We start from the raw sequence: 25,799 nt of genomic DNA, 5'->3' as shown, positions 1-25,799 counted from the left end.
CGAAACAAGCCATGCGCAACCCACGGTTCTGGGTTCACACATAAACATGGTTCATACAACACAACAAGCCAGGGTATGGGTTGAGTGTGGCTTAAGTGTGGGTTGTCGTTGATCAATGGGTTGTTGCATTGTGTGAACGAACTGCGCCAACAAACCATGGTTTGTTAACCATGAAAAACCCACAGTTCACAACCCAACAACAAACTATGGGTTCTCTTTGGGGTTAACAAACCATGGCTTCTCAGCATGGCTGAGTTCACACAACACAACACAACAACCCACGGTTCAACGACACCCCACGGTTCAACGACAACCCACATTCAACCCGTACTCTGGCTTGTCCTGTTGTGTGGATCCAGTGACAACCCATGGTTTAAACAGCCCAGCGTTCACAACCCAATGAGGAGGAGGAGGAAGAAACTCCTTTCTGGATCAGACCAAAGTTCCATCTAGTTTAGACCTGTGCTGTAAACAGTGGCAGTGAGATGCTTTGGGCATGCTATAATAGCCATGTGCTGCAGTTGTTTTCCCAGTATGTAGCACTCAAAGGTACACTGCTTCTAAGAATGGAGGCTCTATTTGGCTTGTGCAAGGCATATCGATGGATATGAGCCATATCTTCTGTGAATTCTGACAAAGCCTTTTTAAAAACTACCTAAGCTAGTAGCTGTCACCGCATATTCATTATGGTCATGAATTCCATAGGAAGAAGCAAAAAGGAGCAATAAGAGATTACCCAGCCACAAAACAACCTATGACCTGGCTGACTTGCGCTGGTCCTTTCTGCTGAACATATCTATGTCTTTCCTGGCACTGCAGACGCTGGGAGGTGCTTTTCAGTACGCATTTAGGAACGGACCCCTTCCAAACGTGGTGGCATTCAGATGTCACAACGACCGAGATTCATGTATTTTTAAAATTCTGTGTTAGCGCAAGCGAGCCGGGGTTCTAGCACACAAGGCTCGATTGTGGTTAAGCTGGATGGGGGAGACGCAAGCCAGAGTTCCCGGTTCGGACATAACCATACCAAGACAGAGACGGAGAGCCCCTGGTTTGTGTAGCTGCTCTCACTGGCAGGAGAAGCCAAGCGGGAGTGATCGAGCCGTGTGTCGCCAGCACACCAGAACCCAACAGAATGGGGAATCCCAAAATGGATGCGAAAAGCAATGGGGTACTCCTACAGTCTCCAACATGGCGCCCACTGACATCCATGTGCCTGTAGACACCTCTTCTGGCACCCAGCAGACTCCCTGCCCCTCCTGATCTTTATTTTATTCCTGAAGATTTGTTTAATTAATAATTTTTTAACCAGGAGGCTGGCTTGCTGCAAAGCTAAGAGCCGCCCTCTGACGCCATCTTAATTTGGGATCCAAAGAATGGTTTTGTGTTTTGGAGCTCAGTTTCCACCGCTGCCTTGGACTTCGGTTCTCAGGAGAGTTATTTTTCTTTTAGTCTCACCAGTTTTCCTTCTGGGAAATTAGTGTCTTGTGACTGACCTTTTTACAAATGGACAAGCCCCACCCCCATGTCAGCCATCTTGTGAGAGCACCCATGACACTCTCTCAAAATTCCAAATGCCCCCACTGACCCAAAGACTAAGCAATGTGCAAAACAATATACATTGTTCTTTCGATTTCCCCGAAGAAGGAGTTGCATGAGGTCGGAGATGTCTTGGAACTCTTTATCGTTATGGAATCAAACTTTTAAAAAATGCTAGATTGCCGTGATGTGCGAAAGGAGCCGGTGTGATTGTCCCCAGAAGAAGGACAAATTCTTAAGTCCCCGACGGGTCAGGCTGCCCTTAACTTCTTGTGCCTGCACAACTACAAGGACTGCTCCCAAATAAAGTCCAATCAAGGCAGAAAGAGAAGTATGGTGTTTGTTGGAATTAAAATTTGTTTAGCCCCCAAAGCTAGGGTTCCAGCAGGCCTCTTCTTCAGATGAATTTCCTACCCTTTGCCATGTGTTATTACTTTTACAGTTCTTCAGCAACCAGGGGAGAACCTGAGATGCTGTAGCAACTGCTGGGGCGGGTGGCTGTTTATTTGTGCGGTTTCTTGTACTTCGATAAAAACTCTTATCGGAATGGCATGTTTCCCTGGCTATTTACAATGGCCTAGACTAGGTTTTGAGTGCCCTTGAAAGGAAGAAAGAAAAAAATAATAATCTTGAGCACCATCCCAAACAGGCCTGAAAGATACCTTATGCACACTCGGTCTGAGCTATAAACATGATATATAATACAGATTTGTAACCATTGTTACAATCATGCGGTTGGTTTGGCAGGCAAACAGGACTTTGTTTTCATCTTCTCCTCCCCGCAACTTGTGCATTTGTTGAGCGCTTACGTTTGTGTGTGCGGTTGTACTCCCTTTTCCTCTAGGATCGCGGAATTTCAAGACATCCTTAGCGAGCCAAATATTCTGCTGCAGAAGCTTCGCGAACTTTGCTTTAGCGGTAAGCGACGTTGGCCATTCCTTGGTGGCAGCGGCGGGGGTCGGATTCGGTCTCTTGCCAAGAGAGATGAGCTTCATCAGGTTTCATCCCAACAAAAAGGATCCTTTGATCAGAATAGAAAACAGCATTTTGCAGGCAGCGGTCTCTCCCTAAAAAAACAAACGCATTACTGCCTTTGGAGATAACCATCTGTGTGTCACGTTAGCCATGCCCTGAAGCTGTAGATAAGTGATGTGGCTAGTACCGCACTGTGATGTGTACAAGGTATCTATATCTCATGGCTTGGCACACTGTTTTGCTATCAATCTATCAATCATCCCCTGCATGTGCAGCCCCCGTGGGTGCTGGGCATGCTTTCGGGTGCATTCTCAGCTCATGCAAGGCAACAAGAGAAGCCCGCAGGCCTGATCACTGCCCTGTGTGTACTGAACGTGTGCCCTAGAACAGACTTCAGTCTCATAGAATCCAGAGGGGGCTCTATATCTGGGGGAAGGGGGCGGCAGCCCTCTGCGTCTACCCCACCCACTTGTGGCAAAGAAACCCCCCCACAACCAGGTACATTTGCTCCAATGCATGGCATGCAATTACCAATTGTAACTCATGATCTTCTCCGACATTCTCGGTAGAATATTGAGTATCCTTCCTGCCCTCTGCCCCACCAGCCCCAATGAGCACCACGTGCCACTGGTAGAATCGCCTTCTATGGGAAAGGGGCTGTAGCTCAGTGGCAGGGCCCCTGCTTTGCACACAGAAGGTCCCAGGTTCGATTCCTGGCATCTCTAGGTAGGGCTAGGAAATAATCCTTCCTGAAACCCTGGATAGCTGCTGCCCATCAGTGTCGACAATACTGGGCTAGCTGGACCAGTGGCCAGACACTGTATAAGGCAGCTTCCCATGTTCCTATTTAAATCAGCCCTTTATTCAGAACCATGACTGGAACCTTACTGCGTTTAGGGGAAAGGGCTGTAGCTGAACAGCAGAGCAGATGTTTTGCCTATAGAAGGTCTTAGGTTCAATGTTCAGCATCTCCCGGTAGAGGAGGAAAAAACTGTAGTGTAGGGTTCGCACAGAGCAACAACCCACGATTCAACAACAACCCACGATTCAACGACAACCCATACTGAACCCATACTCTGGGCTGCCGTTACGTGCAAACCAGGTCACTAAGAGGAGAGATAAGGGGACATAAACAACTGAAGGAGAGAGGGAGCCAGCAGCTTTTCCTTCACCCTGTGTATGTGATCCCTGTTCGCCTTTCTCTGCTTGTTGGGGAGGGAAGCCTTCAGTACACATCCCTCCCTTTTAGCCTCATAACAACCCTGTGAGGCTGATTAGGCTAAGAGAACGTAACTGTCTCCACATGCTGAACATATGAACCACAACACCCCACTCTGGCTCTCTCTTGGACACTGGCACGCTAATTGCGGGACGTAATTGCATTTCCACATCTAAAGACAGCATTAAAAAAGCAGATTAAAAAGTTCTGTGCATGGACACTTTTAAGTCTACAAGAAGTTCTTTTGGTTAAATATTTATAGACATAGTAACTCAGTGACAGAAAGTTGGCCTTTGGCAGTTTAGCACTGACCAACAGTAAACTGTGGAACCTTACTGAATATTTCAGGATTCCCTGTTCATCCACGTCTTGGAGGGAGATGGATAACAGTAGTAAATAAAAGAACATATGGACAGATATCTAAACATTTACCACTTGCAGATTTTAGAAGTTGATGCAAGTATGGAAGTGCCCTGTGATTCTCATCTCAAAAGTACCATGCGCAATGCAGATTAGTTAAAATGAAGGGATTGGAAACAACAGAATGGCATCTGTCTCTACACAGGAATTGGAGGGTCTGTGGGGTGTAATTGTATGGGTGTAAACATTGCTGGCTCTCTAGGGTTTCAGGCTGCAGTCCGTCCTGCCCTAACTGGAGATGCCGGGGATTAAACCTGGGATCTTCTTCAAGCAAAGCTCTACCCACTGAGTTACACTCCCAGCCCATTTTGAAGGGCTCCATGTTCTAATTGTCTTGTGTTTCCCCATCCCGTATGACTTCTACTTGATTTTTTTTTAATACACTCACCTATGAATACATCCCAAAGACACACTCATTGACCTGGTTCACACAACAAGACAAGCCAGAGTATGCGTTAAGTGTGGGTTGTCATTGAATTGTGGGTTGTTGCTGAATCATGGGTGGTTGTGTTGTGTGAACCCATCCATGCTAACAATCCATGGTTTGCTAACCACAAACAACTCACAGTTCACAACCCAACAACACACCATGAGTTCTCTTGATGGGTTGTTTGTGGTTAACAAACCATGGATTTTTAGTGTGGCTGGGTTCACACAACACAAGAAACCATGTTTCAGCAACAAGCCACAAGTCAACAGCAAGCCATGATTCAAGAACCACCCACACTCAGCCATACTCTGGCTTGTTGTGTTGTGTGAACTCAGTCATTGGCTGGGTTCATACAACTCAAAAATAACCCATACTCAAGGATTGAGTGTGGGTTGTTGTTGAAATGTGGGTTGTTGTTCAAACATGGGTTATCATGCTGTCTGAACCCAGCCACACTAACAATCCATGGTTTGTTAACTATGAATAACCAACAGTTCACAACCAAACAACAAACCATCTGTTCTCGTCATGGTTTGTTTGTGATTAACAAACCATGCTTTGTTAGCGAGACAGGGTTGACACAACACAATAACTCGTGTTCCAACAGCAACCCATGGTTCAACAACAACCCATACCCAATCCATACTCAACCCTTGGGTGTGGGTTATCATGCTGGCTGAATCCAGTCATTGAGTTGTATCGCTCAAAACCGAATTCATTACTCAAACAAGTAGCCATTAATAATTGTTTCCATTACCATATGCTTAGCCATCCTTTCCTCTTGCTTTCCATTTAACTATGAAATATATATTTTCTCCACTTGTTATGCACACCAAAAAAACTCCTTTTAACAGGCTTGCTTCCTACTGAAAACTTGCATCCCTCTTATTAACAGCACTGGCATTGTGAAAGGACTATATTTAATCTCATGATACTGTTCCTTTCATTTCACAGGGATCCCTTTTGAAAGTGGCTTGCGCTGTCTCTGCTGGAAGGTGAATTTTTTTTGCGGGGGGGGGGGCGGCTCACTTCATTTCCTGAGTGTTCCTCTTTCTGTTTTGTCCAGGTTTAGAGGTTGGGGTGAGAGTTAAGAATCATACAATATCTGTTTATATAGCACTTCTAAGTGCTTTACAAACATTAGCCTGGTTCACATGTATCGCTAACCTATGGCTTGGGTTGTAGAATTCTGGGTTGTCGTGATGTGTGAATGTGGCTGTGCTAACAAACCATGGTTTTGTTAACCACAAGAAACCCAACATGGTTTGTTGTTGAGTTATGAACTCTGGATTGTTTATATGATGGGTTGTCGTTGCATGCAAACACAGGACCAGGGGTTGTTCATGGCTTGTTTGGCCTGGCTACAGGGGCGGCGGGCAAGTGCGGTAAAAAAAAAAACCTAGCCGCTCTGCATGCCAGTACTACAGTGCTGTAGAGGCCTTTGGAATACAGGGAGGGAGCGGGTGAAGGAGGAGGGAAACAAACAACCCAGGGATTCAGAAAACAAACCATGGTTAGTTCGATCCTCTCCCAGACAAACCCTGGGTAGGACAACAAACCATGGGTTAAATAAACCATGGGTTAGCGTTATATATGAACCAAGCCATTGGGTTAATCCTCACAGCAAACTCCATATTTGCTGTGTTGGAGAACTGAGGCTGTGACCTGGTTCATGCAACACAACAAGCCAGAGTACGGGCTGAGCATGAACTGAGTGTGGGTTGTCGTTGAACTGTGTTTTTTTGTTGGATCATGCATAGTTGTGTTGTGTGAACCCAGCCACACTAACAAACCATGGCTTGTTAAACACAAATAACCCGCAGTTCACAACTGAACAACAAACCATGGATTCTCTTCATGGGTTGTTCGGGGTTTACAAACCATGGTTTGATAGTGCCGCTGGTTTCACACAACTTAACAACCCACAATTCAACGACAACCCGCACGTCAATGACAACCCACAGTCAACCCATACTCTGGATTGTCATGTTGTGTGAACCCAGCCTGTGAGGGAGAGGCTGTGTGTGAGGGAGCTTTGCCGAAGGACACACAACAGGATTCCTTTGGGTTCTAAAGAAGCTTCCTGTTCTTTTGCTAGAAATCCAGATTAGGGTGCGACCCTATGCATGTGCAGAGTACAGAACATGCTGGCTGCGGAATTCTGGGAGCTGTAGGACTTTCCTCTGTCTAAACATGCATAGGGCGGCACCCTTAGTTACTCATCAGTATCTCTCTCAGTGCCTTCTGTTCAAGAATCAGGCCCTCCTTTCTGCTTCCCTCCTGAACAGATCCTCTTAAACTACCTCCCAGTGGAAAGAGCCCTCTGGAGTTCCCTGTTGAAGAAGCAGAGGTGAATTTATCTGTTTATTTTTTCTGCATCGGCCACTCCCTGTGTGCGGGGTGCAAACTAGCCTTTTCTCAGAGCTCAGATTCCTATTGCAAAGGAGCGGTCAATGCTGCGTTGTGAATTCTATAGACTTCTTAAAGAATTTAGATATCTTTATGCTGCTTTTCTATTAAAATATTCCAAGTGGCTTGTGGCAGGATGGGATGGCCTGGGAGAAAAACAGGGAAATCAAAGGGAGGGGGACCAGAAGAAAAAAAAATGGGATGGCCTGGGAGAAAAACAGGGAAATCAAAGGGAGGGGGACCAGAAGAAAAAAAAATGGGATGGCCTGGGAGAAAAACAGGGAAATCAAAGGGAGGGGGACCAGAAGAAAAAAAAATGGGATGGCCTGGGAGAAAAACAGGGAAATCAAAGGGAGGGGGACCAGAAGAAAAAAAAATGGGATGGCCTGGGAGAAAAACAGGGAAATCAAAGGCAGGGGGACCAGAAGAAAAAAAAATGGGATGGCCTGGGAGAAAAACAGGGAAATCAAAGGGAGGGGGACCAGAAGAAAAAAAAATGGGATGGCCTGGGAGAAAAACAGGGAAATCAAAGGGAGGGGGACCAGAAGAAAAAAAAATGGGATGGCCTGGGAGAAAAACAGGGAAATCAAAGGCAGGGGGACCAGAAGAAAAAAAAATGGGATGGCCTGGGAGAAAAACAGGGAAATCAAAGGCAGGGGGACCAGAAGAAAAAAAAATGGGATGGCCTGGGAGAAAAACAGGGAAATCAAAGGGAGGGGGACCAGAAGAAAAAAAAATGGGATGGCCTGGGAGAAAAACAGGGAAATCAAAGGGAGGGGGACCAGAAGAAAAAAAAATGGGATGGCCTGGGAGAAAAACAGGGAAATCAAAGGCAGGGGGACCAGAAGAAAAAAAAATCCCCCCCCCAACATTTTCCCCAGGGATTTTGGAGGGGGGGGATTTGGGGGGAAATACCCCCCCGTTTTTCTTTTTTTTTCTCCTCCACATCTTCTTTACATCTCTAGTTTGTGGTGAGCCTCGGAGACTTAGCAGAACAATATCAGGTTAACTTGATACCAGACCTAAAGTAGCCTAAAAAACACACACACACAAACTCGAGGCAACCTGTAGCGTTGCTGGATTAATCCACAGAGAGGACCGTTGGAAGATTCCAGCCCCGTTATTTGTTGTAATTAAGCTAGTTGCTCCATTCAGATTGGAACAATGACCACCTGGGTAACACACACAAAAGCAAATGATAAAAGTCTAAATTGGGCTCCTTATCGTTTTATTTAAAGCATCTCTAACTAAGCAAGCGGACTTTGGCCCTGAGACAGTGCTGAGGAACCACAAGGTCCTGCGGATTGTCCCCTCTGAGGCCGTAGACAGAGCTATGGCTCTGGGGGAGGAAATCCCACTTGGATTTCCGCATCCGCCCCTTTGGCAAGAGGCAAAGCGAAACCTAAGGAAAGAGGTGGTGTGTGGCACAGGTAGGACCTCAAATCAAAATACTGGGAAGGCACCAGGTTGTAGGAGACTATTTTAAGGGACAACTCTACGCAAGTTTAGACAGAAAAAAGGCCCACAACAGAAAGGCCCATGGCTGGCTGGGGGATGCTAGGAGTCGTGGGACGTTTCTCTGTCTAAACATGCATAGGATTGTGCCTTTAGTCATTCTTGCTTCAGCTGGTGCTTAGGACTACATTGTCTCTACGCAGCAGACCACTACGGAGAGAACTGCATGGTATTTGGTTGCAAATATGCTTCCTCATGTGGCATTCTCTTTTCTCCCCCCGCCCCGTGCCATCCCCTTTTGAAGGGAATTGTATGCCCAGTTCTTGAAGGAAATGATTATTCAGCCTGGGATAGCCAAAGCCAACCTTGGAGTCTCCAGGGAAGATGTGACCTTAGAGGATCACGTAAGTGAACCATTAGCTTTATGGCTAACTTGTAGTTTCCAGTCTGTGACTCTGGATATTACAGTCTGTCCTTGTAGGATGTTTTTTAAAATCTCTTTTAATGTTTAAAATGGATTTTTGGCAAGCAGTTGGTCTTGAATATTCTATTTTTTTTGTTTTGTGCATCTGCTAAATGGTCTTTTGAGCATATGACTTTGGTTATATGCTAAAAAGCATGCAGCCAAATTTTTATAGCATATAAATTGTCTTTCTAGCATATAAATTTGGTCCAGATGTCTAAGGCTGCAACCCTATGAACATTTATCTTGGAGTAAGCCCTATTGAACATAATGACTTGGTTCACACAACACGACAATTCAGAATACGGGTTGAGTGTGGGTTGTTGTTGACACAGTTGACACAGTTCACAGTCCAACAACAAACTGTGAGTTCTCTTCATGGATTGTTCATGGTTAACGAACTATGGTTTATTAGCACAGCTGGGTTCACACAACACAACAACCCACAATTTAACAACAACCCATGGTTCAAAACCAACCCACACTCAACCCATACTCAACCTGTTGCCTGAACGCAGCGCATTTTCCGCAGGGTGGCTTGTTAACCATGCAGTGTGACTTGTTAACTACCCTGAACAACCCGATGACAAACCATGGGTTCTCAAGGTGTCTCGTTCAAGAAAAATAAAACACACTGCATGGTTAACAAGCCAGCCTGTGGAAAATGTCCTGGGTTCAGACAACACGATGACCCATGTTTCAAGAAACAACCCACGGTTCAACAACAACCCACACTCAACCACTGAAAGTGGTTGTCTGTTGAAAGCTTTTTTTGCTGTCAGTTCCGCTCTTACTGCAACTTGTCTTAAATCCTTCTGTGAAGCCACTGAATCCCAACCCAGATAGCCGGTGGAACACCTACTTCAAGGACAATGAAGTGTTGTTGCAGATAGACAAGGATGTCAGGTAAGTGAAGGCAAATTGTGCGTGAGACAGAGAGAAGGACAGATGGGGACTGGGGAATAAATGTGAGTCCTGAATCCTCATGCCAGAGCTTCTCTGGTTTGAGGCGACTCCTCTCTCTGGCTCTCATGCTCCCAATCCTCACCCTTTTACAAACACGAGTGAATTATTTTGCTCCCCACCCCAGGCGACTATACCCTGATATGGCGTTCTTCCAACGCCCAACTGAATACCCCTGCCTGTTGATCCTCGACCCCCAGAATGAGTTCGAGACGCTTCGCAAGCGAGTGGAACAAACCACGCTCAAGTCACAGACGGTGGCACGGAACCGGAGCGGTGTGACAAACGTGAGGGATTGCTTTGGCTGCAGAGGCTGGTGTGGGAATAACGCAGAGGAAAACGGAGATCATGGGTGGGGGAAAAGCGACTAGCTGAGGAGAATGTGAATAGCTAAGGCCTGAATAGTGAGGTATTCCTCCTCTGTGGGATAACCATATGTGGTTGTGAAGATCAGGTGTAGAGTGGATCTGTGATGCCAGGAGGCAGCGTTAAGATCTTGCCAGAAGAAGAGTACAGAAGCACAAGCAGGCAGTAAAAACCCAGATGAATGGTCCAAGCAGCCAGAAATACAGCAGGAGCAGCTTTGGGAGTCCGAGGCTGTACTCAAGAACTGGACCTGGTTGTGAGTGTATTTGGCCTGAGAAAAAATAAGTAATTTAGAGGTGTGTATTAGCAAGAGGGTCTCCTGAGTCCTTAAGAAGTGTCAGCAAGCATGCTTTTGAAAAACCCAAAGTAAATACTAGTATTCCCTTATGGACAAAATCTCCCTTTAATAAATTAACTTGTTCAATAGTTCATCTCATCTCTGGTGCTAGGGCCCATCTCACACCTAAGCCTCTTATATCAGCTACTAGGCGGTTTTAAAGTATTCTAAGGGAACTGGTGGGATTGGAAAAGGGTCAGCTTGGGGAACTCTGAGTTATAGTGGCAGAGAGTTCCTTAGGTCCATAAATATAAGCATTTGCTCTAAATAAGAAACCCCATGGGTGGGATTGCCCAGTGAAAGAGCAGTTTCCCTACAGGTGCTAGCAAAATGAGAAGTTTATGGGTTTTACCTTTTTAGCAGTGTATGAGAAGTAAAGATGTACATATTTGGTAAAATCCATTCCATCTGCATTTCCTGGATTGCCTGGTGCCTTTTGTTCCATCATCTGCTCATTGATGGAATTAGATTTTCCGAAATTCCCCAAATTTGCTGTTTTAGCCCATGTGGGAAATGCACATTTTGGGCTGGTGTTTTTTTATTTTACATATTTTTCGTTGACTAAATTTGCGTAAGTTCTGGAAAGTAAAAAATCCGCTTCACAACTCCATGGAATCCGTGCGGCTTGGAAAAAGCCAGTCCTCTGTTGAATCCACAGGTCCAATTCATAGGAATTCAAACTCATTTGATTCTGTTGCAGATTTCTCCAACATCCCTAAGAAGTTGTTTTTTTTATAACATATAGCTAGTTTTATAAGTTTGATTTTACGAGTGATTTTGTTACAGTTATATTATATTCCACCTCGAGAGTTTGGAGAGGCAGGATAGAAATATTCTTCAGATGATGTGGAGGCCTCGCTTTTGCCCCAAACGGTTTCTGACCCCGTTTTTCTTCGGTGCTTTCCTAGGTGAGTTCTCCTCTGAAAACGTCGGCTCCCAACTCTCTGAATGAGTATGAGGTTCTGCCCAACGGGTGCGAAGACCACTGGGAAGTGGTCGAACGGATTCTCTTCATCTATGCTAAACTGAATCCCGGGATAGCCTACGTCCAAGGGATGAATGAAATCGTAGGACCTCTTTACTACACCTTTGCAACAGACCCCAACAGCGAATGGAAAGGTAAGGAGAGCGCAGGCTCCAGGTTTTTGAGCTCCCTTGGGCAAGACACCCTCTGTGGGCCTCCTCCCTCAGTGAGTCGACCTTCTCACTGCGGTCACCAGCTGCTCTTGCTCCTCTGCCTCTTTTTCAACATCGCCACCATTTCCTTGCTTGACAGCGAGACAGCCAGTGAGAAAATAGGCCGCGGCATCTCCTGCTCCTCTTCCTTCTCACCACCACCGTTGCCTGGGCCAGAGCAAGAGGCAGGGGAACACTTGGCTTGCAATGGGGAAGGGGAGGAGCACGTCCAGGGGGCTCTGGTCAGTGGGTCCCTGCTGAGGTGTGGGCCCTTGGCAGGTGCCCGACCGTGCCGACCCTTGGCGCCAGCCCTACCTCCACACTCTCTGGCTTGTGACCTTGTGAACGAAGCTGATGGTGTTCTTTTTCCTCTCCACGCAGAACACGCCGAGGCGGATACGTTCTTCTGTTTCACGAACCTCATGTCCGAGATCAGGGATAACTTCATCAAGAGTCTGGATGACTCCCAGTGCGGCATCACCTACAAAATGGAGAAGGTCTACTCCACCTTGAAAGAGAGAGATGTGGAGCTCTACATGAAACTGGTAAGGAGTTCTTCCCCAGGAGTTTTCAAAAGGAGGCCTTGGAAAAACTTGCAGCTCCATGGAAGCTGATATTGGGGGCTCCTTAGCAAGCCTATCGGTAATGGGAGGCACATTTAAAAGGCAGCCAGCCTGCTGTGGGCCATCGACCCTTAAACCAGGGGTGCAAAAAATGCGGCCCACAGGCCACATACAGCTTACCAGGCCTTTTCTGCTGACGCACCAGATCGCCTTGCATCTGCCACTACTTACCTCCAGTCCTTCATCCGAGATCAGAGACAAGCAAGAGATTCCTTACTTCTCTTATGTCACAGTGATGATGTTGGCCCTACCATTAGGCAAAGTGAGGCGGTTGCCTCAGGCAGCAAATGCTGGGAGGCGGCAGCAAGGTGTTGGAGGAGAGACTGGTGTGCTGCGTGACTTTGCCTGCACCTCTTCAGCTAGCCTGCCACCTTCAGGTGTGGCAGATGATGCTGACCCATCATTAGTGCTGAAGAAAGATGTTCCGCCTTGAAGGAAAGGTTTTATACGTGGAATTGGAGGGGGCGCCATTTTGTTCTTCGCCTCCGACAGCAAAATGTCTTGGCCTGGCCCTTGTCTCATCCTCCCACCAGTGTGTGTGTGTGTGTTTGTGTCCACCCTGACCCGTGTGTATGCGTCTTCCCCTCGCCCCATGTGTGTGGCCCCCAGGGGCCCAACAAAATCAGATTTGGCTGATGGGGCCAAAAAGGTTGCGCCCCCTGCCTTAAACTGTGCTGTCGTAAGATGTGCTTGTCCTAGTTGTGCTAGTGAGCTCACTCAGTTAACGGGAAGCAAAAGGGAGGCCCAACTGGCTCACCCACCCTTCTGCGAGAGCTGAGCGCACCCTAGAATACTTCCCAGGCCCCGTGGTGATGCAGGGCTTCCAATCCATGCTGGACTCACAGGGCTCCTGCAACACACCAGCTGATGTGACAAATCTTTTCCCAAGCTGGCAGGCTCCAGATGTGCTGGGCTACAACATTGGCGGTGCTGGCTGAGAATGGTGGGAGTTGTGGTCCAACACATCTGGAGGGCGTTGGCTTGGGGGAAACTGCTTTGGACACTAAATCAGGGCAGGGAAAATCGGGGGGAGGGGGTTCTGCCACCATGCCACCGAATTTCAGTGGCAAATTTGGCAGCACAGTGGCAGTTTCAGAGTGGGTTCGAGACCCTTGCTGGGTTTGAGACGGGGGGAAATTGGCCCCCACACCAGCAGAAGTTGACCACTCCTGGTCTAAGTGATAACTGAATATGCTGAGTTGTCCCTGAAGACGGGTTTCCACCTGAAGCATTGGGTTACAGCACTTTGTCTTGCCGCTGTGCAGCAAATGTCCAAACTGACACCCCCTCTCCCCAAGCCTCCTCTTTTCCATGCAAAGAATAAGCCTGGTGATCTGTACATTTTATTTTTTTTCTTAGCGATTGAGAAGGAAGGAAGCACTGCTGATCGAAACCCACAGACTTCCGCTGAAGTGGTGTGGTGACTAAACGAAACTCGATTTAAATCTTTAGGGGGTTACTTGTGGAGAACTAACTGTCCTGCAGTTCTGTAAGAAACAAAAAGAGGACTAGAGAGAGTCTTTAGTAAATTAAGGGTGCAATCCTGTTGGGAAGGCTGTAGGCCTCTGAACCCGGAGGCTTACAGCCATCCAATGCAGAGCGGGAGGAGCAGCGGAGGTGAGTATGGGTTGAGTGCGTGTTGTTGTTGAATCGTGGGTTGTTGTGTTGTGCAAGCAACAAACAACCCATAAAGAGAACCCATCGTTTGTTGTTGGGTTGTGAACTGTGAGTCGTACATGGTTAACAAACCATGGTTTGTTTGCGTGGCTGGATTCACACAACACAACAACCCACGATTCAACAACAGTCCACGGTTCACAACAAGCCACACTCAACCCATACTCATCCCATACTCTGGCTTGTCGTGTTGTGCAAACAAGGTCAATGGGTTCACGTTGAACCATGAATTTTCATCCTGTGTGAACCCTGCACTATGGTTTAACCATAGTTTGTTAACCACGAACAACCCAGGAAGAGACCCAGGGTTTGTTGTTGGGCTGTGAACTCTGGGTTGTCCATGCTTAACAGCCCATAGTTAAACCACAGTGGGGGTTTTGCATGTAATGACCAGCCACGGTTCAGCAACAACCTGTACTCAATCTGCACTCTAGGTTGTCATTACGTCTGAATCAGGTCATTGAGAAGGTAGCTGTGCAGAACTGGCTAGACATGCACATCGTTTTTGCAGACATTCAAATAAATGGAGTTTTGCCAGTCGCTGCATGCTCATCTTGTACATTTAATATGGTGAGCATCAGCAGGACGCACACTCCATCCCAATTCACCTCTTTGAGGTTCCATGTTCCTGATCGAACCCAACACTGCGTACTCTTGACAGTTCAGGTTCAGTACCTTCAGGTTTTCAGGCAGGGCCATGACTCATTCCTGGATGGTACCTGATCCTTTCTAACAGGAGATTGAACCTGGAACCTTCGGCATGAAAAGCAGGGGCTCAGCCCCCGAGCTGTGTGCTCTCCAGAACACTGCTGTCTTCCATTCCAAGAGCACCAAGCCCCATTTGCAGAGACTGCTAGTAAAACTAATCTGCCTTGGTTCCTGTATGGCGTGTTTGACCATTCTGGTCTTTGTATGAAGAGCTTCCCAGGAGACCTACGCATTTTGATTACCTTGCCGCACTGCTGGGGATAATTTTAGACCCTGGACTTCACCTGCAGTTCTGCTCACCACAACTGAAAAAGGATATTGCAGAGTTGGAAAAAGTGCAAAACGAAGTGACTAAGGTAGTGGTCCTACACGTGTTTAGGCAGAAAAAAGTCCTTCAGTTCCTAGCATTCCCCAGCCAGCATGGTTGGCTGGGGAATGCTGGGAGTTGTAGGGCTTTGTTCTGTCTGAACATGCATAGGATTGCATCCTAACATGATCAAGGGGCTGGAGCAACTCCCCTTTGAGGAAAGGTTATGACATCTGGGCCTGTTCAGTTTAGAGAAAAGGTGAGCGAGGGGAGACGTGACAGAGGTGTACAAGATTATTCATGGTGTGGAGAAAGTGGAGGGGGAGACATCTTTCTCCCTCTCTCATAATACTAGAACCCAATGGGGCTGTCCCATGAAGCTGATGGGTGGGAGATTCAGGACAGATAAAAGGAAGGGCTTCTTCACACCTCATAGAGTTAAGCTATGGAATTCGCTGCCACAAGATATAGTGATGGCCACCAACTTGGACGGCTTTGGAAGGGGATTGGACAAATACATGGAGGAGAAGGCTATGAGTGGTTACTAGTCCTGATGGCTCTGGGCTACCTCCAGTATCAGAGGCAGAGTGACTATGTGCACCAGTTGCTGGGGAACATGGGCGGGAGGGTGCTATTGCCCTCATGTCCTGCTTGTGGGTTTCCCCTGGGCAGCTGGCTGGCCACTGTTTGAACAGAATGCTGGCCTAGATGGACCTTGGTCTGATCCAGTATAGCTCTTATCTTCTTATGTCAGGGGCGGGGGGGCTTTAGAGAGTTCTGTGTATTACTTCACTTGTGAAGCACCCAACTCAATTTCTCTCCCCCGCTACCTGTACCCCACAATTGCAATTCCATGCTTTGGGACTGCTTCTGTATGCCTGATATGTTGGAACAAAAGCGACACAAACTGTTTGCCAGCCCTGATGAAAGAAATACCCTGAGCACTTGCGGTTTCACATTTTCAACTCACTTAATTCGTTGCACCATTGTGACTACAGGAATAATATGGCGTTTGCCAGCCCAGCTGCTGACCTGTTATTTGCTGCTCTCTGGGTGGTCATTTGGAGGTCCAAACCTACCAGCCCCACTGGTGATCCTGTTGGACCTCATGGCCATTTTGTGGAATACTTACTTATTGAATAGATTTCTATTCTGCTTTTGGGGTTGAGTCCTCAGCACCTCTCACAACATTGAAAAATGCAATGGCTACATTGAAAGCCATACAGTCAACGAGCCAAAACTCAAAATCAATCCAGCAGTAAAAGCTACCTGATATTTGTTTTGTGGCATATGTCCTGGTTCAGAGATTCTCTCAAACTATATTGTCAGTACATTGGCAACCACTGATGATCTGTCTACTGTGTATACAGTCAGGTTTCTCCTAAAACCAAATACCATCAAAGCTCAAGACTTTACTCTTGATATGGGTGATGCAGAATTCTGTCTCTTAAGAAACACTCTCTCAGACAAGATTTGTCTTTTTACTACAAAGTATAAGCATAACTGTACTAAATACAAGAGCTTATGCATAAATTCAAACGCATGAAGCATCTAACATCATTCTTAAGCAAGGCTTCTAAGCAGAGTCAAGTACATTTGCTAGTTCCCAATGAGAATCAATATCAAGCTTACCAGGCGGATTGTGCAGGCAACATGTTAAGGAAAGCTGATCCTAAAGGATAGCTTCCACTGTTGCGTGTTCTGAGTCTCCTTTATATACTTTTTGGATGCTATAAAATATGTCCAAATTATTTTTTTTACTACAGTTTATATTTCTTTTCCAAGAATTCCAAAGATAACTTTTCTACTTTAAATGTCTAAATAAGATTATTGAAGTTTGAAGCTTCTTATCAAGATTAATGCACATCCCAACATACTTATCCAAACATTTTAGCTTTCTTTGACATGTTACAGGTATTTTTTTGACATCAAAGTATTTCCGTGACATCATCCTGTCTTGTGAGCTTGTTTTTCTTACATATTTATGGTCTGGAATGAGGCCTCTTGGTCACTTATCTGATGGCCCATCTGGCCTTATAGTTTTATGATACACTACTAAGTGATAGTCATAACCCTAAATTTAATATTGACACCTCCTTATCTGGATTCCTTTCTAATCAGTAAAAGGGTGCTAATGATCTATTTCTAATAGCCTGGTACAATCGTCTCTCATCTGGCAAAACTCAGAGATGAGACATTTTTATTACTCCTGGGTCAGAAGGCTATACTGGGTGGTATTAGGCACTGGAATCTCATTTTTAATTCCAAAATTCTCTTGGAGAATTTTTAATTCTTGATCAAATAATTTCCTAATTGAGCAACAGCGGTAAGATGATGCAAATATGAAAGATTTCGTCTGCCACAGTTGTTTAAAGTATGTTTCTCATGCTTCTCAGCCAAAAAAGCCTCCCAGAGCAGCTAACAATCAATCAGTAAACAAGATGGTTCCTGCCCACATGGTTACCATCTCAAAACAGCATGACATGCAAGGAAAACGGCATGGGGAGGGAAGAGGAAAACATTAAGCAGACTTTCAGCGGTGCTGGTGGAACGGCCTTGCTTACCCTCTCAGTGATGTTTCTGCTTGCCTCCCGCTCTCTCCTAGATGTCCGGGAAGAAGGAGTCGATACCTGCTCCTAATCCTTATCCCCCTTCCCCTTAAAAGCGAATTGAAACAATGCTTTTCTCTCTGCTCCCTCTCCCCCAGCAAGAGCAAAACATCAAACCCCAGTTCTTTGCCTTCCGCTGGCTGACGCTACTGCTGTCCCAAGAGTTCCTGCTGCCAGACGTCATTCGCATCTGGGACTCCCTCTTTGCCGACGACAACCGCTTCGACTTCCTGCTGCTAGTCTGTTGCGCCATGTTGATGTGAGCATCCTTGCCAGGACCGTGGCTCTGACGTGCCCTTTCTCTTCCTCCCTTGTAATTCAGTGCTACAAGATGTGAGGGCGGCTGCTGCTAATGTGGAAGGCTTTAAAAGGGAGCTGGATACATTCATAGATAGGTCTATCAGTGGTTGTTAGCCTGAATAGCTGAATGGAACCTCTATGTGTAGAGGCAGTGTACCTCTGAATATCAGGTGGTGGAGGCAGAGGATATATACCCATCACCGCCACAGATTGCTTGTGAGCAGGCAGATGGTGTTAGAAAGAGGATGCTGAATTACATCTGGGGGGCAGGGGGAGAAGGTAGATCGCCAGATGTTTTGAACGTCAACTCCCAGAAGCCCCCTGCCAGCACGGCCAATGGTCAGAAATGCTGGGTGTTGAAGTCCAAAGCATCTGGAGATCTACTTTCTGCCCAACCCTGGATGGCCTTTGGTCCAGTTCGAGGCTATTCTTCTATGTGTGCCTTGAGCTGAGCTGTGTTGGGTTTTGAGCTAAGAACCTAAGAGGAGCCCTGCTGGATCAGACCAAAGGCCTTTTGAGTCCAGCGTTCTGTTCCTGCATTGGCAACCAGATGGCTATGGGAAGCCCACAAGCAGGACATGAGTGCAGGACATGAGTGCACCTCCAGCTCGTATTCCCCAGCAACTGGGATTCTCCAGTAGCCTATAGCCTTCATGATTAGTAGCCACTGATAACTTCATCCTCCATTAACTTGTCCAATCTCCTTTTCAAGCCATCCAGGTTGGTGGCCATCACTACATCCTGTGGAAGTGAGTTCCATAGTTTAACTCTGTGCTGTGTGAAGAATGACTTCCTTTCATCTGTCCCAAATCACCCACCAATCAGCTTCATGGGATGACCCCATTGGGCTCTAGTATTACTTTTTCCATACCACACATAATTCTGTACGCTTCTATCCTGTCTCCCCTCACTCATCTTTTTTCTAAGCTAAGCAGTCCCAGATGTTGAAACCTTCCCTCATAGGGGAGTTGCTCCCGTCCCTGGATCATTTTAATGGCCCTTTTTTTCATGTTTTCCAGCTTTACAATGTCCTTTTTTTGGTGCAGTGGCCAGAACTGTACATCAGTGGTATAGCAGAGGCAGGGCTCGCAGGGATGCAGCCCCGGGACTTTTTCATCAGCAGGGACTCTGATGTCACCTGCCACCCCCCTCAGAATTCCCTGTTCCCTCTGAGCTTAGCTGCAACCCTCACTGTAGCTGTGGGGGGAATGAATTTTCCAGGCAACAATATATTGTTCCATGTTGGAATGCAAAGTATTTGGGATGACTTGGTCTGGAATGGGCAATGAAGACCTATTCGCTTTACCAAAGATGTGCTCCCGGTAGAGATAAAAAGTCCTAGAACTGGTTTGTTGATATGGATTGACACAGCTGCCTGAAATTTTTGGACTGCCCTTGGAGACTGTCACAGGGAGCTCCTGCAGTTCCAAATTTACCACTACACCACTGCTGCACACATTATTTTAAGTGTGGTCTCAGCATAGATTTGTATAAGGGGAGTTCTTGGCAGTTGCTGTATTAATGATTGCTTTATGAATATTTGCATAGTGCATGTTCATTCTCATATTCTCACATCTTACATTCGAAGTTGCATGATCCTTCCTCACCATCTCCGGCTGATGAAGCAAGAATGCTCTGACTTACATAAAACAAAATGTCTCTCTCTTCCTTTCCCCCTAGGCTCATTCGGGACCAATTACTAGAAGGCGATTTTACTCTGAACATGCGGCTTCTACAGGTAAAATAACATGGGAGGAGAAAAATAATTTACTTGCTGCATGGGAACGGTCTGTGCAAGGATATCGCTTCTGTTGATCTCTCCCTACTACTTGCACTAGTGAGAGTATAAGCAGAGAGACAAAAAACAAAGGCAGCCGTGTTGGCTGTAAGAGAAATGCCAAAATCCATATAGTATAATACCTTTACCAGGTCAACTCAAAGATCGCATGGGCGAGCCTAGCCAGTTGAATAACCTGTTGCCCTCACTTTGCCACAAATCCCCTCCTTTAAGTTCTTATTTTATTTTTCTTTCCGATGCAGGATTACCCCATCTCTGATGTTCACCTGATTCTGAAGAAAGCAAAAGATCTTCAGGACTCCAAATAGCTCCCCACTCTTCATGGTATGTAGATGTGGCAGGGGCCTGAGATCTCTGTCCCTGGGAAGACTTCTTCGACTTGGTTCACACAACACAAAAAGCCAGAATTCAGGGTGGAGTATGGGTTGAGTATGGGTTGTTGTTGAACAGTGGCTTGTTGCTGAATCATGGGTTGTTGTGTTGTGTGAATCCAGCCATGCTTAAAAAACATGGTTTGTTAACCACAAACAACCCATGAAAAGAACTCATGGTTTGTTGTTGGGCTATAAACTGTGGGTTGTTCATGGTTAACCATGGTTTGTTAGCATGGCTGGGTTCACACAACATAACAACCCATGGTTCAATGACAACCCACACTCAACCCATACTTAACCCATGCTCTGGTTTGCCTTGCTGTGTGAACCCACAGCACATAATCATAGTTCACACAACACAATAGGTCAGAGTACAGGTTGAGTGTAGGTTGTCGTTGAACCATGGGTTGTTGTTGAATTGTGGGTTGTTGTGTTGTGTGAACCCATCCATGCTAACAAACCGTGGTTTGGTAACCACAACCAACCTACAGTCACAACCCAACAATAAGCCATGGGTTCTCTTTGTGGGTTGTTCATGGTTAACAAACCATGGCTTCTCAGCACAGTTGGGTTCACACAACACAACAATGAATGATTCAGCAACAACCCACACTCCCCCCATACTCAACCCACACTCTGGCTTGTCATGTTATGTGAATCCAGCCTTCTACTCTGATTAATTCCAGAGAGATGTTCAGTTTAGCTGATGCTTGCGCTGTTGTTTTCCTGAATGTCATCTTCTGAAATGACTCCATGCTGAGTGACCCGTTCCCTGTAATTTTTTTTATTTTAACGACTCCAGACAGGCAGGTAAACGACAAACTACCTACTTCTCAATCTTTATGGAATGGATAATAACACATGGCATTACGGAAGCAGGTCCTTCTGCACGAAACCTTCTGGAATACCCATGGGGCAGGCCGAGAACCAGTGGACTTTGACTGGATGAAGAGAGAACCAGCTTCTTCTCGCAACTTTCGTTGTGCAACGTCTTCTGCGAGGAGCTGCTGGAATCGACTTCCACACATCCCCCTCTTGTGTGCGTTTGGGGTTTTTTTCATCGCTGCCTAGTAGATGAAGCTCTGACCATCTTCCCTTCCAAGGGAAAGGATATGTGTAGGACTCTCTTTCCCCCTTGCCTGGGTCAAATCTGATGTTTTTCTTCCTCTCCTTTTTTGGATGTTGGCTATCCTTGGACGCTAGTCCAAAGCAGGCAAAACAAAGCTTAGTTGGATGAAACTGGATCCGCCTTATCACCCACCGCCTTAGAGAGACCTCTTCCTTCTGCTGTTGACAGATTGCAGCCCATCAGATGCCACTACAGGCGGCCTGATAGCTCAGCCACTGCCCGGGCAGCTTGAAAGGGAAGAGGGTGGCCTAGACACAAGATCTTGAGATACACAAGGTGACACTGTCTCTTGCTCCTTAACTCGGGCTTTCTGGCATCATCTTTCATTGTGACTCCACAAGGCGTGGGAATATGGACTTACAACCTACTCTTGTAGATGGACTGCCTCGGATTAGCCCCAGTACACTTCCGAGCTCTGCTGTAAACGGACCGTGGCAAGGTGTGGCCACCGCTGTTTCTGTGGGCCGGAATAGGCATGGGTGACCCGCACCGGTACCTCATATGTGTGTGGGGGTTATAGTAGCAGCAGGAGACGGTCCATAGGACATCTGCCCAACAGTCTTTGGGAAAGAAAGCATCACCTGGGAAGAAGTTATAGAGCAGGCATGGCCAAGTTGCAGTCCTCGGGATGTTTTCCTCATCCTACACCATTGGCTATGCTGTCGTTGGTGGGTGGGCCAAAACATCTGGAGAGCGCAAGTTGTCGGCCCCGGTGTGGAGTCTGAAGAAGGCACAGTACTTCAAGCAGAAACAGGCAGGGGTTCTAGACACGGTACGGGAATTCACCGAGGGGACATTTTAAAATGTTATTGCGTGACGTTAGTATTCTCTGCCCTCCATGGGATAAGCCCATCCACACACAAAACTGTTTGAGCCACTGTTGCGATGTCTAAAAAAGCTTGCCTGGCACTCGTTGGGTCCTAGATAGCCGATGCACATCACGTTTTTTTCCTCTTTGTTCTTTTCTGCCCTTCAGTTCTCCCCCCACCCTTTTTGTTTAATCAGAGTAAGAAAACACTTCCAGGTATCCTTCACCAATATGAAGCTCTTTAAATAAAAAGAGCAAACGCTCTTGAAAAACAAGCTGACACACAACAGCTTTGTATCTTTCACAAGGTTTTAGGAAGTGCCGGCTGTCTTTGCTTCATGTACCCCGGCAACACTGTCTCTTTCGTCATCTTTATGCGGTTTCTGGAATTGGTTCTCTGTTACGTCAATGTCAAGGTTATCCTCGAATGTAAGGGCAGAGACGAGAGGTTGGGTCTGGATGTGGCGGTGTCTAGACAAGTCAGTTGGTGATGGAATAACACCCTTTGAATGTCAAAACGCCTCCGGAGAGTTTTTGTTTCTGAATTACAGAACTTGAGTGAGAGGAGCCTTCCCTTTTTAAAATAAAAAGGGGGCACTTTTAAATAGTGAAAGAGGCTTGCGTTTACTCTTTAAAAGGGAGCTGACTGGAGTTCTGTTCTCTCTCTGCTTTTGATCAGGAGGATGCTGGAAAGGTTACGTCCTCTCTTGCCTCAAATAGTGCTTTGTGACCAGAAATCTGGGATGAGGAATGTGTAGCCCCCCAGATCCTGGACTGCAATCCCCATCATCCCAAACTATGGATTATGCTGCCTAGGGCTGATGGGAATCATAGTCCATCTCATCAATCCTTTTGTTTCCCTAATCTACACCTGTGTTTTCCCTAAAAGCTGCAGGGCTAACCAGGCTGTTGAAACCATCACTCATGGTCTGAAATCTAGTATGGGAAACTTCTCTCTGGGACTTGCTTTCCTGTGGAAGCGAACAGATTAGCAAGAACCCAGGGAGCTCTTGGATATTCCCCGTCATTCTTTTATTTTTCCTGTCACTTAGTGCCTTGTGGAGTTCCTTGGCTTAGGAAAGCCAAAATGTCTGATGGATGCAAAAAGCCGTACTTTTAAACAAGGATGTACGTGGTTTGGTTTGAAATTGCCGGAGCCCTTGAACTCTTCTTGCCTTGCTTTATAGCTTTTACAGAGCATAATTACTGCCATTTCTCAAGAGTTTTCCTTCCTCCTCTCCTGGGGAGTAAATTTTGACTAGATAAGAATGCAGTTCTTAAACAAAACAGTCACCATCCCTTGGAAACAATGTATAGGACTGAACAACTTTGGTAATGGGTGAGGAAGAGACCAGGTGCAGAGATGGGTTCTCCTAGAAGCCGGAGAAGGGTGCTGTCTGAAACAAGGGAGAAATGGAGTCAGCATCACACATGACACATGTGCCTGCTGCCAAAATCAGCAGCCACGCTTTTAATTCCCCCTTCATATTACCCTGGAGAACTTAGGTCATGGCCTTGTAAGCTTCCCCCATTGCTGCCTGGGAGATATATAACCCCATGATGTTGGAACATGGGCACTGTTGCTATCTGGGGTTTTACTGAGGGATAAAGAAGGAGTTTTAATGTGTGGTTCTTGTTTTTGTGGGCAGCCTCAGGTTGAACATTATGTATACTTTTAGCCTGGTGAAAAGGCTCTTGAGAAGGTTAACAGCTGACTTTCATGGGACTCAAGAATCGTTCAGAATTCAGCCAACAAATGAAATAAAAGTGACTGTCCAGTACATAAAGGAAAGATTTATCTTCTAAAATGCTATTCTGTGGTGTGGGGAAGAAAAATCTAGCAAGTCTTTGTACAAATTATTTGAGGCAAATACCTTTTCCTTGTCAGGAGAACAAGAATTCCAGTATCCTCAATATGGGCTTAGTGAACATCTCTTAAGGGATCTTTTTTCTCCTTTTTGTATTCCAAAATGGCTTTGAGTGAATTAACTCTGAAGACTCCTTTCTATTGCTTCTGTCTGTGTGGGACACAACGTCCAAAGAACCTTATTCTGAGTTTGTAACGATACTTCTGTGGATGTCTTGAGAAACTGTAAATCCCATCACATTTGGGGGATAGAACGGCACCAGTTTGAGCGTGTCTGTTTTTTAGGGCTGCATGGTAGTGGCACTGCAGAACTTCTGTATCAGATCAATTTAATGGGTTTTCTTTTAAGATCGGGTCTGTCTTGGTTTCTTGTCAGCATGTTTTAAACACCTTCCATTGCCTATCTTGAAAAAATCATGACTGTCCTCATTTAGGGCGCAATCCTATGCCTGTTTAGACAGGAAAAAGTCCTACATGGCTGGCTGGAGCATGCTGGGAATTGTAGGACTTTTTCCTGTCTAAAACTGCATAGGATTGTGCCTTATACTTTTTCTTCAATGATGTTTGGTTTTCACAATACTGAACAGTCTGCCGAGAACATTCATATGCAAAAGGATGAGGGAGGGAGATGGCTTGTGGCTGCGATGCTGTAGAAATTATGATTTAACAAAATGAACAGCAGCATTGACTCAAAAGCGAGTTCACAAGCCTTCCATTCGTACAGGAAATATAACATTCAACAAATGATTGATCAGAGCTAAGCACACAGTTGTACATCTGCCTCTTCTTCATTGAGGTGTAAAGGGAACATTTGTTTTGTTTTTTGAGTAAAGCTGAAAAGATCTGCTGGATATCTATAAGATGCCTGGATATGCTTTTTCTTTTCTTTTTTTAAGGAGAGGTTTGCTAGATACAGAATGTTTCTTGTCAGATTTTGTTTTCCTGCACGGACTTCTTTGTTATCCAGCTCAGGACTAAATAAACAGCGAGGCTGCATCAGCAACAGTGATGCTGTGGTTAAGAAATTTGCCACGTATCAAGTGTAAAAAGAACACAGCATTACCTCTGCACAGGAAGGTAACAAGGCTATTTTTAAGTTGACTCTTGGGAGGACTACACTATGAACTACAAAGGCTCGGCTGTGTGTCCATGTTTTGTACTATCCCAATAAACACAGCTTATTTTTCTGTGCCGGATCACCTACAATATACTGTCAGGAACTCATCACAGATGCCTCCCTTTTGGTTTTGTCTTTTCCTAAATAAACATTCTTTGTAAATCCTGGCTTGCTTTTTGGGGGGGTATTCCTTCAGGCTCAAAGGTAGAATGGCTTGATAAGGAAGTTTTGGGGAGGAGAGAGAATAAATTACTCAAACAGGGCTTAAGACCCCCTTTCCAGGGGATGATGAGACTTGTAGTCCAGTATGTATGGAAAGCACCAGGTTGGAAAAAGCTAGACTACTTCATCTCCTGCTTGTGGGTTTTCCATGGGCAGCTGGACAGCCACTGCGTGAACAGAATGCTGCACTAGATGGACCCTTGATCTGATCCAGCAGGGATCTTCTGGTGTTCTTAACAGAAACTCTTGGAAGACTGAGGGTCCAATCCTATGGATGTTTAGACTGAGAAAAGCCCTACAACTCCCAGCATTCCCCAGTCAGCATGGCTGGTGGAGGGATGCTGGGAGCTATAGGGCTTTTTTCTGTCTGATCATGCATAGTATTGCGTCCTAACCCATAGATTATGGCAGCCTTCTCCAGTGTTTTGGACTTCAACTCCTATCAACATGGCCAATGGTCAGGAATGCTAGGAGTTGTAGAAAACACCTGCTTGGAAACCGATAGATT

The 25,799-nt window shown here is 46.0% G+C and overlaps 1 protein-coding gene across 2 annotated transcripts in view; it reads left to right on the top strand.

Annotated features, from left to right (window-relative positions):
• The window catches only part of TBC1D13 (TBC1 domain family member 13), a 29,723-nt gene extending 4,492 nt beyond the window's left edge, over positions 1-25,231 (top strand). Inside the window, exons 2-14 of one of the 2 annotated variants that reach the window (XM_084820927.1) lie at positions 2,384-2,457; positions 5,538-5,578; positions 6,872-6,933; positions 8,752-8,851; positions 9,734-9,816; positions 10,001-10,160; positions 11,485-11,695; positions 12,134-12,297; positions 17,775-17,935; positions 19,657-19,714; positions 20,017-20,098; positions 20,951-24,374; positions 24,485-25,231. In XM_084820927.1, coding sequence (XP_084677053.1) covers positions 2,384-2,457; positions 5,538-5,578; positions 6,872-6,933; positions 8,752-8,851; positions 9,734-9,816; positions 10,001-10,160; positions 11,485-11,695; positions 12,134-12,297; positions 17,775-17,935; positions 19,657-19,714; positions 20,017-20,082 — 1,180 coding nt within the window. In that variant the 3' untranslated portion in view covers positions 20,083-20,098; positions 20,951-24,374; positions 24,485-25,231. Of the gene's footprint in view, positions 1-2,383; positions 2,458-5,537; positions 5,579-6,871; positions 6,934-8,751; positions 8,852-9,733; positions 9,817-10,000; positions 10,161-11,484; positions 11,696-12,133; positions 12,298-17,774; positions 17,936-19,656; positions 19,715-20,016; positions 20,099-20,950; positions 24,375-24,484 lie in introns of those variants that run through there. The other variant, XM_084820928.1, reaches the window with a different exon arrangement.
• The last annotated feature ends 568 nt before the right edge of the window (positions 25,232-25,799 follow it).

The sequence above is a fragment of the Heloderma suspectum genome, chromosome 14, assembly GCF_057233095.1.
Source record: "Heloderma suspectum isolate Gila_16-S chromosome 14, 16-S_ref, whole genome shotgun sequence".
NCBI lineage: Eukaryota > Metazoa > Chordata > Lepidosauria > Squamata > Helodermatidae > Heloderma > Heloderma suspectum.
The sequence above is the reverse complement of the archived record's forward strand: the minus strand, read 5'-3'. Positions and strand labels throughout refer to the sequence as shown.